At 38.2% G+C, this 12,255-nt stretch overlaps 1 protein-coding gene across 8 annotated transcripts in view; it reads right to left on the bottom strand.

Annotated features, from left to right (window-relative positions):
• grip2b (glutamate receptor interacting protein 2b) overlaps positions 1 to 12,255 on the bottom strand; it is a 298,092-nt gene that overhangs the window by 22,616 nt on the left and 263,221 nt on the right. For all 8 annotated transcript variants that reach the window (XM_067416284.1, XM_067416288.1, XM_067416281.1 and 5 more), the window contains exons 16-17: positions 10,907 to 11,052; positions 4,095 to 4,239 (exon numbers count right to left, since the gene is read on the bottom strand). In XM_067416284.1, coding sequence (XP_067272385.1) covers positions 4,095 to 4,239; positions 10,907 to 11,052 — 291 coding nt within the window. The remainder of the gene's footprint in view (positions 1 to 4,094; positions 4,240 to 10,906; positions 11,053 to 12,255) is intronic.

Raw genomic sequence — 12,255 nt, 5'->3', positions numbered from 1 at the left:
GGAGGGAGGGAGGGAATGAGTGAGTGAGTGAGTGAGTGAGTGTGTGAGTGAGTGAGTGTGTGAGTGAGTGAGTGAGTGAGTGAGTGAGTGAGTGAGTGTGTGAGTGAGTGAGTGTGTGAGTGAGTGAGTGAGTGAGGGAGGGAGGGAGGGAGTGAGGGAATGAGTGAGTGAGTGAGTGAGTGAGTGAGTGAGTGAGTGAGTGTGTGAGTGAGTGAGTGAGTGAGTGAGTGAGTGAGTGAGTGAGTGAGTGTGTGAGTGTGTGAGTGAGTGAGTGTGTGAGTGAGTGAGTGTGTGAGTGAGTGAGTGAGTGAGTGAGTGTGTGAGTGAGTGAGTGAGTGAGTGTGTGAGTGAGTGAGTGAGTGAGTGAGTGAGTGAGTGAGTGAGTGTGTGAGTGAGTGAGTGAGTGAGTGAGTGAGTGAGTGAGTGAGTGAGTGAGTGTGTGAGTGAGTGAGTGAGTGTGTGAGTGAGTGAGTGAGTGAGTGAGTGAGTGAGTGAGTGAGTGTGTGAGTGAGTGAGTGAGTGAGTGAGTGAGTGAGTGAGTGAGTGAGTGAGTGAGTGAGTGTGTGAGTGAGTGAGTGAGTGAGTGAGTGAGTGTGTGAGTGTGTGAGTGAGTGAGTGTGTGAGTGAGTGAGTGAGTGAGTGAGTGAGTGAGTGAGTGAGTGAGTGTGTGAGTGAGTGTGTGAGTGAGTGAGTGAGTGAGTGAGTGAGTGAGTGAGTGAGTGTGTGAGTGAGTGAGTGAGTGAGTGAGTGAGTGAGTGAGTGTGTGAGTGTGTGAGTGAGTGAGTGAGTGAGTGTGTGAGTGAGTGAGTGTGTGAGTGAGTGAGTGAGTGAGTGAGTGAGTGAGTGAGTGTGTGAGTGAGTGAGTGAGTGAGTGAGTGAGTGAGTGAGTGAGTGTGTGAGTGAGTGAGTGTGTGAGTGAGTGAGTGAGTGAGTGAGTGAGTGAGTGAGTGAGTGAGTGTGTGAGTGAGTGTGTGAGTGAGTGAAAAGAGACATGCAGAAAGAGACATGCATGCAGCATTGGAAACATCAAACCAAAGAGCAAAAGATGAAAGACAGAAACATATTTTCTTGCTTCATAGATTTCAGGAAGGCTTCTGATTCCATTTGGCATGAATGATTGTTTTATAAAATCATTCAAAGTGGTATTGGGGGGAAAATATGACAATTAAAACATGTATAACAAAAATAAATGTGCAGTAAAAATTGGTCAACAAAGAAAATAATATTTTCCCAACAGCGAGGGGTCAGACAGGGCTGCTGCCTCAGCCTGACTCTATTTAACATTTATATTAATGAATTGGCAGATCTATTGGACCAATCAGAGAGTCCAGGACTGCATCTGTTTGACACAGAAGTCAAATATTTACTGTATGCAGACGACTTACTAATTCTGTCTAAAACACCAGAAGGTCTCCAAAACAACCTAGATATTTTAACTAAATACTGTTATGACTGGTACTTAGAAGTCAACTTCCATTAAAAAAAATCATGATTTTTCAGAAGAAACCCAGAAATCTGGAACATAAACATGACCACTATTATAAACAACACCACAATTCAACATTACAATATAAATATCTTTGTTTGGTTTTAACACCCACGGGAAATTTCAAATAAGCTATTAAAACATTACTTACAAAAGCCAGCAGAGCACTACACGCCATACAAATTAAATGATTTAAATTAAAAATTAGAATCTGGATAAACATCTTTGATAGTGCCAAACTGCCCATAGAGCTGTATGGAAGTGAGGTCTGGGGCCCAGCGAGAAACTACAGCCATAAGATTGTGTAAGGCTGAGACAAACACCCTGGAGAAGGTCTACATGTAGAGTTCTGCAGAAACATCCTCCACGTCCACAGAAACACACCTAATAACGTATGCAGGGGGGAGCTAGGCTGTCTTCCCTTTAATTGAATGATTAAAAAAAGAGCCTTAAAGGTCTGGATTCACCTACACTCTAGTTCTGAAGACGATCTTTATTTTAAAGTACTACAAACATGGAAAAGTAATCTTTGTGGAATGGTGTCAGAACTGATTAACAAAGCGTACAATATAACTGCCGGAAAAATCTGCAAGAATCAAAGAAATTATGGAAAATGAGAAAGAGTTACACATGCAGCATTGGAAAGAACACAGTAGAGAGAAAAGTCTTCTCCAATGCTATCTGGGACTAAACAGAGAGTACAGTCTGGCTGACTATCTCATCTCGGTCAGGAACACAACACACAGAGTGTTATGAACCAAGTAGAGACTGAGTGACCACACACTGGCCATAGAAAGAGGGCGGCATAAGAAGATGTGGTTACCTAAAGAAAAGCATATCTGAAATGAGTGTAGATCAGGAGCAGTGGAGACGGAGGCACACTTCCTCCTCTACTGTGATGAATACACAGCCCTAAGAGACTCACTATATAGTCAAATCCAGCAGATTATTCCTGACTTCCAGTGATCCTGACTACATGATCCTGAAAATTGAAAGTCTTACTTTGTGAAGGACCTGCTTCCTCTTATATAGCACATCATATTTATACATTCCACAAACTGAGATGTACTGAGTGAACACATGATGATTCATTATTACTAATATTATTAATGTATTAATATATGTGCATTTATATATGTGAATGTGATTCATGTGTTTTTGTTTTGCTTTGTGCAATGCTTTGGCAATATGTACCAATGTAGGTCATGCCAATAAAGCAATATAAATTGAGTGAGTGAGTGAGTGAGTGAGTGAGTGAGTGAGTGAGTGAGTGAGTGAGTGAGTGAGTGAGTGAGTGAGTGAGTGAGTAAATGAATTAGTGAACGAGTGACTGAGTAAATGTGAGAGTGAGTGAGTGAGTGAGTGAGTGAGTGAGTGAGTGAGTCAGTGAATGAGTGAGGGAGTGAGTGAGTGAGTGAGTGAGTGAGTGAGTGAGTGAGTGAGTGAGTGAGTGAGTGAGTGAGTGAGTGAGTGAGTGAGTAAATGAATTAGTGAACGAGTGACTGAGTAAATGTGAGAGTGAGTGAGTGAGTGAGTGAGTGAGTGAGTGAGTGAGTCAGTGAATGAGTGAGGGAGTGAGTGAGTGAATTAGTGACTAAGTGACTGAGTAAGTGTGAGTGAGTAAGTGAATGAATAAGTGAATGAGTGAGTGAGTGAGTGTGCGAGTGAGTATGAGTGTGAGTGAGTGTGTGAGTGAGTGAGTGTGTGTGTGTGTGTGTGAGTGAGTGAGTGTGCGAGTGAGTATGAGTGTGAGTGAGTGAGTGAGTGTGAGTGAGTGTGCGAGTGAGTATGAGTGTGAGTGAGTGAGTGAGTGTGAGTGAGTGTGTGAGTGAGTGAGTGTGTGTGTGTGTGAGTGAGTGAGTGTGCGAGTGAGTATGAGTGTGAGAGAGTGAGTGAGTGTGCGAGTGAGTATGAGTGTGAGTGAGTGAGTGAGTGTGAGTGAGTGTGCGAGTGAGTATGAGTGTGAGTGAGTGAGTGAGTGTGAGTGAGTGTGCGAGTGAGTATGAGTGTGAGTGAGTGAGTGAGTGTGAGTGAGTGTGCGAGTGAGTATGAGTGTGAGTGAGTGAGTGAGTGTGAGTGAGTGTGCGAGTGAGTATGAGTGTGAGTGAGTGAGTGAGTGTGAGTGAGTGTGCGAGTGAGTATGAGTGTGAGTGAGTGAGTGAGTGTGAGTGAGTGTGCGAGTGAGTATGAGTGTGAGTGAGTGAGTGTGAGTGTTTAAGTGATTAAGTTAGTGTGTCAGTGAGTGAGTGATTGTGCGAGTGAGTGAGTGAGTGAATGAGTGTGTGAGTGAATGAATGAGTGTATGAGTGAGTGTGTGTGTGTGTGTGTGAGAGTAGGTGAGTGAGTGTATGAGTGAGTGAGTGAGTGAGTGAGTCTGTGTGTGTGTGAGTGAGATAGTGAGTGAGTGAGTGAATGAATGAATGAATAAGTGAGTGATTGAGTGTGTAAGTGAGTGTGAGTGAGTGACACGTTTTCACTTTTTATAGTGTGCTGTGGAATAAAGTGTATTAGGAAATGCATCACCAAAAATCATTCAGAATGTGGCTATTAAAAATTCAGGCTGAGAGAGAGACGGTTTGGGAGTCGACCCGTCTGACCCGAGGCTCACCTCTCAGCGAGACCTCTCTTGGTCAGGCCTGAGATGATGATGGGGTCAAAGGGCTCCTCCGTGCCGGAGATGGTGATGCCCAGCGGGCCGCCGTAGCGCTTCAGCTCCACTGTGTAGATGATGGAGCCGGACGACTCCTGCTCGTCTGGACACACAAAATGACAGACAAGTTACCAACTGGATAGAGAAAGTTTCTACTTTTATATATCATTTTGAGGATGCTGGATTCAAATCAACATATTATGAATATTCAATAGTGAATATAATATAGTATGATATTCAACAGTGAGCAGAGGAGCTGGGTATTAAAGTGTTCTCTTTATTTGCTCTTGGAGCTGGAAATAGTGCCATCTCAGACTCAATCTGCTTCCTCTGCTGTTCGGACCACACACTGTGTTTCACCTCATAACAAAATCTGAGCTTTCTAACAACATGCAAATGTCTTAAGGCTGAGATGTTGAAAGAACTCACAGAAAGTAAGAGAAATGATACATAAAGGATACAGACTGTATGTGACTACATAATTCCTATTTATCATTTTTACACTTTTGATGACTTCAATATTATCACTGCAAAACAATAAAGAGTAGGAAAGGCCAAATGTTCGACAGCGTCACACACCAGGGTTTCTTTAGTTGCACCCTTAGATAAGAGCATTTTATAAACATTTTATGTAGTTATACTGACACCTGCCTGCCGAATGTTGAATGACATGCTTTGAAAACTATTTTCAAATTGATTTGAAATGCTTTAAAATCAAAATAGAGTTGGCTGACTGAATAACTTTGATTTAGCGGGATTAAATTAAATGCATTTAACCAGGTCATATTTTATTTTTCCTCTTATATTTTTTCTAAGAGGCCAAAAAAAAAAAAAAATAATAATAATATATATATATATATATATATATATATATATATATATATATATATATATATATATATATATATATATATATATATATATATATATATATATATATATATATATATATAATATATATATAATTTTATTTTATAGTTTTTGTGCTTTTAGAAATATAAATATATTTACATATAAGCCCTATATTTATTTAGTCTTAGAAATTATTTATTTATTTATTTATTCTTCGAAAAATATTCCTTTATTTATTTACTTTTATTTTTTTTATATATATATATATATATATATATTATTAATATATATATATATTATTATATATATATATTATATATAATATACATATATTTTATATATATATATATATATATATATATATATATATATATATATATATATATATATATATATATATATATATATTAAAATAAAAGTAAATAAATAAAGGGATATTTTTCGAAGAAGAAAAACTAATTATATCTATTATATCACAAATTAAATAAATAAATAATTTCTAAGACTAAATAAATATAGGGCTTATATATAAATATATTTATATTTCTAAAAGCGCAAAAACTATAAAATAAAATAATTTAAAAAATAAAATATTTATATATCTACGAGGCAGAACAAAATTTTTATTTTATATTTTTTAAATTTATCATAAATGATAAAGAAGATGTAAAAACATATACATATAAATCCTATATATTCTTTAGTTGAGTGTATATATGCACTCTAAAAAGTGCTGGGTTAAAAACAACCCAAGTTGGGTTGAAAATGGACAATCCCAGAAATTGGGTTGTTTGAAAGGGTTCATTCTATAGTGATGGGAAGTTCGGATCATTTTACTGAATCGGATCTTTGAATCTCGTTTAGCAAAATGAACGAATCTTTTTTCAAGTCATTTTGTTCATTTAAGCAGAATCTAATTAAAATGTTACATTTTTCAACACATTTGGTACTTTTGGAATAAAAAATAAACGAGCTAATGCAGTCATGGCCAAACTTTGAGAATAAAAATGATTAATTCATTGTGCTTGCCTTACCTCCCGATCCAAATCGTTACTTCTTTAGTCACTTCACATTTAATCACGTATGTTCCAGAAAGATTAGTAACATGACACCACTCGTGACTTCTGGTTCGAGCCGTTAGATTTGCCATCATGTCTGATCTGGGCCGTGACAGACTCATATGTTATGCGTCCGGAAACAGAAGAGATTAGTTCAACTCTCGAGTCTTCTAGTTCAAGTCGTTCGTTCAAGTCCCCATAGGCTGAATGCAGAAGAGTCTTCTCGTTCAAGTCGTTCTTCGGGTCTGACTCTGAGTCTCATTGTTTTGTCACATGACCGCGCTGGTTCAGTGTCTCACAAGTCACAACATATACAACATTACATTACAGTTGTATTATTGACTGCATGCTGTAATATACTTATTATTATAAAATAATCAGAAGATATGGGCAATAAACTGTTATTATGCCTAACCATTCTGACCAGCCCAGTGTGTCCAGGATTCATAGGAAAAATTATTATAGGCCTATACTAGCTAAAAAAAAAAAAAAAAAATCTACGCACTCTCTGTATCCAACACGGCTATCACGTGACAAAAGAACGAGACTAGGACCAAAGACTCAAAAGAACGAATCATTTCTGTTTCTGGTACAGACTGCATAGCCTTGTCTATGGGGCTGGGACTTGATGAACAAATGACTCAAACCCGGATTTGAAAAATGAACTAATCAGTTCTGTTTCCTGAACAGAACATATGGGATGTTGCGTATGCGCGGTCAACACAAAATGAACGAATCGCTCTCTGAGAAAACCCGTCGTTCGAGTCATATTAAAGACTCGTTCAAAATGAACGAATCGTTCATGAACGACACATCACAAGTTCATTCACTGCATTCAAACAACCTCATTTCTGGGTTTGTCCATTATCTTCCCAATTTGGGTTGTTTTTAACCCAGCACTTTTTAGAGTGTATATATACACTCACCTAAAGGATTATTAGGAACACCTGTTCAATTTCTCATTAATGCAATTATCTAATCAACCAATCACATGGCAGTTGCTTCAATACATTTAGGGGTGCGGTCCGGGTCAAGACAATCTCCTGAACTCCAAACTGAATGTCAGAATGGGAAAGAAAGGTGATTTAAGCAATTTTGAGCATGGCATGGCTGTTGGTGCCAGACTGAGTATTTCACAATCTGCTCAGTTACTGGAATTTCCGTGCACAACCATTTCTAGAGTTTACAAAGAATGGTGAAAAACATCCAGTATGCGGCAGTCCTGTGGGTGAAAATGCCTTGTTGATGCTAGAGGTCAGAGGAGAATGGGCCGACTGATTCAAGCTGATAGAAGAGCAACTTTGACTGAGATAACCACTCGTTACAAACGAGGTATGCAGCAAAGCATTTGTGAAGCCACAACATGCACAACCTTGAGGCGGATGGGCTACAACAGCAGAAGACCCAACCGGGTAATTTGCACAAGCTCACCAAAATTGGACAATTAAAGACTGGAAAAATGTTGCCTGGTCTGAAGAGTCTCCATTTCTGTTGAGACATTCAGATGGTCAGAATTTGGCTTCAACAGAATGAGAACATGGATCCATCATGCCTTGTTACCACTGTGCGGTTACAGTTACCACCAGGTGGTGGTGGTGTAATGGTGTGGGGGATGTTTTCCTGGCACACTTTAGGCCTCTTAGTGCCAATTGGGCATTGTTTAAATGCCACAGCCTACCTGAGCATTGTTTCTGACCATGTCCATCCTTTTATGACCACCATGTACCCATCCTCTGGATGTGCATCCCACAAATCTCCATCAACTGTAAGATGCTATCCTATCATTATGGGCCAACATTTCTAAAGAATGCTTTCAGCACCTTGTTGAATCAATGCCACTTAGAATTAAGGCAGTTCTGAAGGTGAAAGGGGTCAAACACAGTATTAGTATGGTGTTCCTAATAATCCTTTAGCTGAGTGTGTGTATATATATATATATATATATATATATATATATATATATATATATATATATATGATAAATGATCACATAAAATTAATTTAAAAAAAAAGATTTACATTTATAAGCAAAATATCCAGTTAAAAAATATAATTTTATCATATAGGTATTTATATAAACAAGTATTATATATAAGATAAAATAAAATAATAAAATAAATTAAATAAAATGTAAATTAAAGGATTTATATTTCTAATATGAAGGAATAACTATATATCAGATAAACATTGAAATAATTAAATAATGTGAAATAAAATATATGAAAACATATAGACTTATATATATATATATATATATATATATATATATATATATATATATATATATATATATATATATATACAGTCCCTGACAAAAGTCTTGTCGCTTGTGTACAAATTGACCTAAAGTGCCGCTGAAATATATTTCTAATCAAGATATTTTTACAAGAAATGGCTCATTTTAATCCCACCAGCTTTTGTGATAATGTTTCAGTGAAAAACTAAACTTTCAAAAAGTCTTCTAATATTCACAGCTTGGTAAAGCCCATTGAGTCAATTTTTGCAAAGACATAAGTGTTGTCACCTTGTCATATGAGCTTCACCTGTGACTAATAATGGATCAATTAGGTCTCAAGTGTGTATAAAAAGAACCCCAGTACGTTAGACCTTCACATCAACTGCAACTAGACCTCTGCAAACATGCCTAAGATTCACCCTGAGACTAAAGTTTTGATTATCAAGAGGCTGAAGACCAGATCCACTGCTGATGTGGCAGACACCTTCAATGTGTCTCAGCGTCAAGTACAGAGGATAAAGAAAAGATTTGAAGAGACTGGAGACATTTTTGACAAGCCCAGGTCAGGCAGACCCCGCAAGACAACTGCTCGAGAGGACCGTTTGTTGGCTCGAAAATCCAAGGCCAGCCCATTTTCCACTGCAGAAAAATGGTGGATTTTCAGATGAATCTTCTGTTGAATTACACCACAGTCGCGGCAAATATTGCAGGAGACCTACTGGAGCCAGAATGGATCCGAGATTCACCCAGAAAACAGTGAAGTTTGGTGGCGGAAAAATCATGGTCTGGGGTTACATCCAGTATGGGGGTGTGCGAGAGATCTGCAGGGTGGAAGGCAACAACAATAGTCTAAAATACCAAGAAATCTTAGCTACCTCTTATTCCCAACCATAAAAGAGGCCAAATTCTGCAGCAGGACGGTGCTCCATCGCATACTTCCATCTCCACATCAAAGTTCCTCAAGGCGAAGAAGATCAAGATGCTCCAGGATTGGCCAGCCCAGTCACCAGACATGAACATCATTGAGCATATGTGGGGTAGGATGAAAGAGGACGCATGGAAGACGAAACCAAAGAATATTGATGAACTCTGGGAGGCATGCAAGACTGCTTTCTTAGCTATTCCTGATGACTTCATCAATAAATTGTATGAATCCTTGCCAAACCGCATGGATGCAGTCCTTCAAGCTCATGGAAGTCATACAAGATATTAAATTTGGATCTCACAGCACCACAACTTAATTTGCTGACATATTTTTGTATTTGCAGTAAATTTGTTCAATTTCTGTATAGGCGACAAAACTTTTGTCTTGCCAAAATTTGACCTTTCTGTCTTAAATTAAATGATAAATATTTTTTTCTGTGAAAATTATTTATTTCAGTGCATTAAACATCATTTGGGAGGGTTTTAGCTTTTCATATGAGCTATTTCTAACACCAATGAATTAATTAAAAGTCAGGTTAATATCACGTATTTCTAGAAAATAGATAAGCGACAAGACTTTTGTCAGGGACTGTATATATATATTTGATTGGTTGCTAGGCAACGTGGGGGAGAGGACGCTGGCGTTGTCTGTTCGCCGCTTCTCCACCCACAAATGATCATGTTAATGTACTATTAGATTTACATTTTATTTTATTTCCTTATGTTTGTGACTAGTCTAACAGTCAGAGCTACAATTGGGACTGTTGCTGATTGCTGGCAGCCACTGAGAGGTCGTTGTTCGTCGTTTCGCCGTTTTCAACCGCTTCTTTAATGTTTACGTTTGAATTGCTGCGGTTGGTTTCTGGTTTGGAGGACATTTGATGTTTCTCGCCGCGGGTGCTCACTGGTGGTCTCCCTTGGGCTTAAGCTGCATGGTGGCTGAAGTTTGCACCGGGCTAGCGTCATCCGGGCTCTCGTCGTCGGCGTCCGGCATGATGTTGGGATGTTCTGCTTCTCGGCTGCGCCGCTGTTCCGTCCTGCATTGCGACCGTGGAGCGACATCTGCGCCGGCCCCGGTGTGTCCACAGAAGTGCCCGGAGGAATGTTCTGCCTCCTGCATGGTGCTGCAGCGATCCCCATCGTTTGAATCATCATGAAGAAGACCCATCATCTGGTCTTCAGCTGTCGTGCCTCGGCGATGTCATCGGGACACTGCCGCTGGGAGAAATCTGAAACATGGAGTGGACCACAGTGTGCTGCGGAGCTAACAGAGACTTCCACCATCAGCTGTTTTCTGTCCACCATCAGCTCTGTTTCTGTTCACCATCAGCTCTGTTTCTGTTCTGTTTTCTGTGTTGGTTGATTGTTTGTAGTATTCTATATTTTTACTTGTTATTCATTTTTTGTTGTTATTTCCCCCCCCCCCCCCCCTCTGTTGCACTTTGAGATTCTTCGGAATGAAAAGTGCATTATAAATAAAATCTATTATTATTATTATTATTATATATATATATATATATATATATATATATATATATATATATATATATATATATATATATATATATATAAGCATCATATAATTCCCCATTTCTTTCTTTTAAAATATGAATTGATGAGCTTCACGTGTTCTTCACAGGTTTCGTGAGATTCAGCCAATCCTGAAAGTGGACTGCAGGTCCACCTCAGCACACACACACCTGAGTTGTCCTCATCCTTGCGGATTTTGAGTTTGACCAGGTCTTCGCTCAGCTGGAGGATCTGGACGGCGTCTTCCATGGAGCAGTTCTCCAGGCGGATGTTATCTATGGCTAGCAGCTTGTCTCCGGGCTCCAGAGTTCCTGTTCTGCAGGAAACAACCATGAAATGTGCTTCAGTCCCACAAACAAACACAAGACAAGCCTGCCGAGTGAGTCCACAACAAACTTTAGAACTCTTTAGCACAAACTCTTCTTTTCCCATACAAAGTTGTCAAGACCAAACAAGAAAAGAGAACAAGTACATATTTACAATATAATTATATTATAAAATATTTGTATGTGTAATTCTGATGATGAAATATACATTTTATATAATAAAGCAAGTAAAGAAACCCCACTATTTGGCATTAATAAATAATATATGGAGTTTGTCACCCTCTACTGGACATTGCAAACGCACTCATACTTTCTGGTTCTGTATCTATAATATTTCTGTCTGTGGAATATTTCAGCATTCTATATCATGTTAAAATGTTATAGGTTTCATATATAATATGAATATTCATATTTTAAGTCTTAAAAAATGTAAAAAAAAATGAAGGGATATATATTTCTAAGAATTTATCAAATAAAACAGACATACACCAAACACATTAAAAATAATAACATTATCAATATTTATATTTCTGGAAAAAAAAACTATTATATATCAAATTAAATAATAAAATGCATCAGGACAGTATCATTCCTGTATGTGATGCAGTGCCGTCTAGCGCCTGAAGATCACGGGCATCCAGTATGGTTTTCCGGCCTTGACCCTTACACACAGAGATTGTTCCAGATTCTCTGAATTTTGGATGATATTACGCACTGTAGATGATGATAACTTCAAACTCTTTGCCAATTTTCTCTGAGAAACTCCTTTTTGATATTGCTCCACTATTTTTTGCCGCAGCATTGGGGGAATTGGTGATCCTCTGCCCATCTTGGCTTCTGAGAGACACTGCCACTCTGAGAGGCTCTTTTTATACCCAATCATGTTGCCAATTGACTTAATAATTTGCAAATTGATCCTCCAGCTGTTCCTTAAGTGTACAGTTAACTTTTCCGGCCTCTTATTGGTTCCTGTTCCAATTTGTTTGGAGTGTAGCTCTCATGAAATCCAAAATGAGCCAATATTTGACATGACATTTCAAAATGTCTCAATTTCTATTGTGAATAAAAGGTAAGTTTATGAGATGTGTAAATTATTGCATTATTTTTTTATTCACAATTTGTACAGTGTCCCAAATTTTTTGGCATCTGGTTTGTATAATTATATGTTTTAGAATGAAATGAATGAACAGATA

The sequence above is a fragment of the Pseudorasbora parva genome, chromosome 14, assembly GCF_024679245.1.
Source record: "Pseudorasbora parva isolate DD20220531a chromosome 14, ASM2467924v1, whole genome shotgun sequence".
Lineage (NCBI taxonomy): Eukaryota > Metazoa > Chordata > Actinopteri > Cypriniformes > Gobionidae > Pseudorasbora > Pseudorasbora parva.
This window is presented reverse-complemented; position numbering and strand designations above follow the sequence as displayed.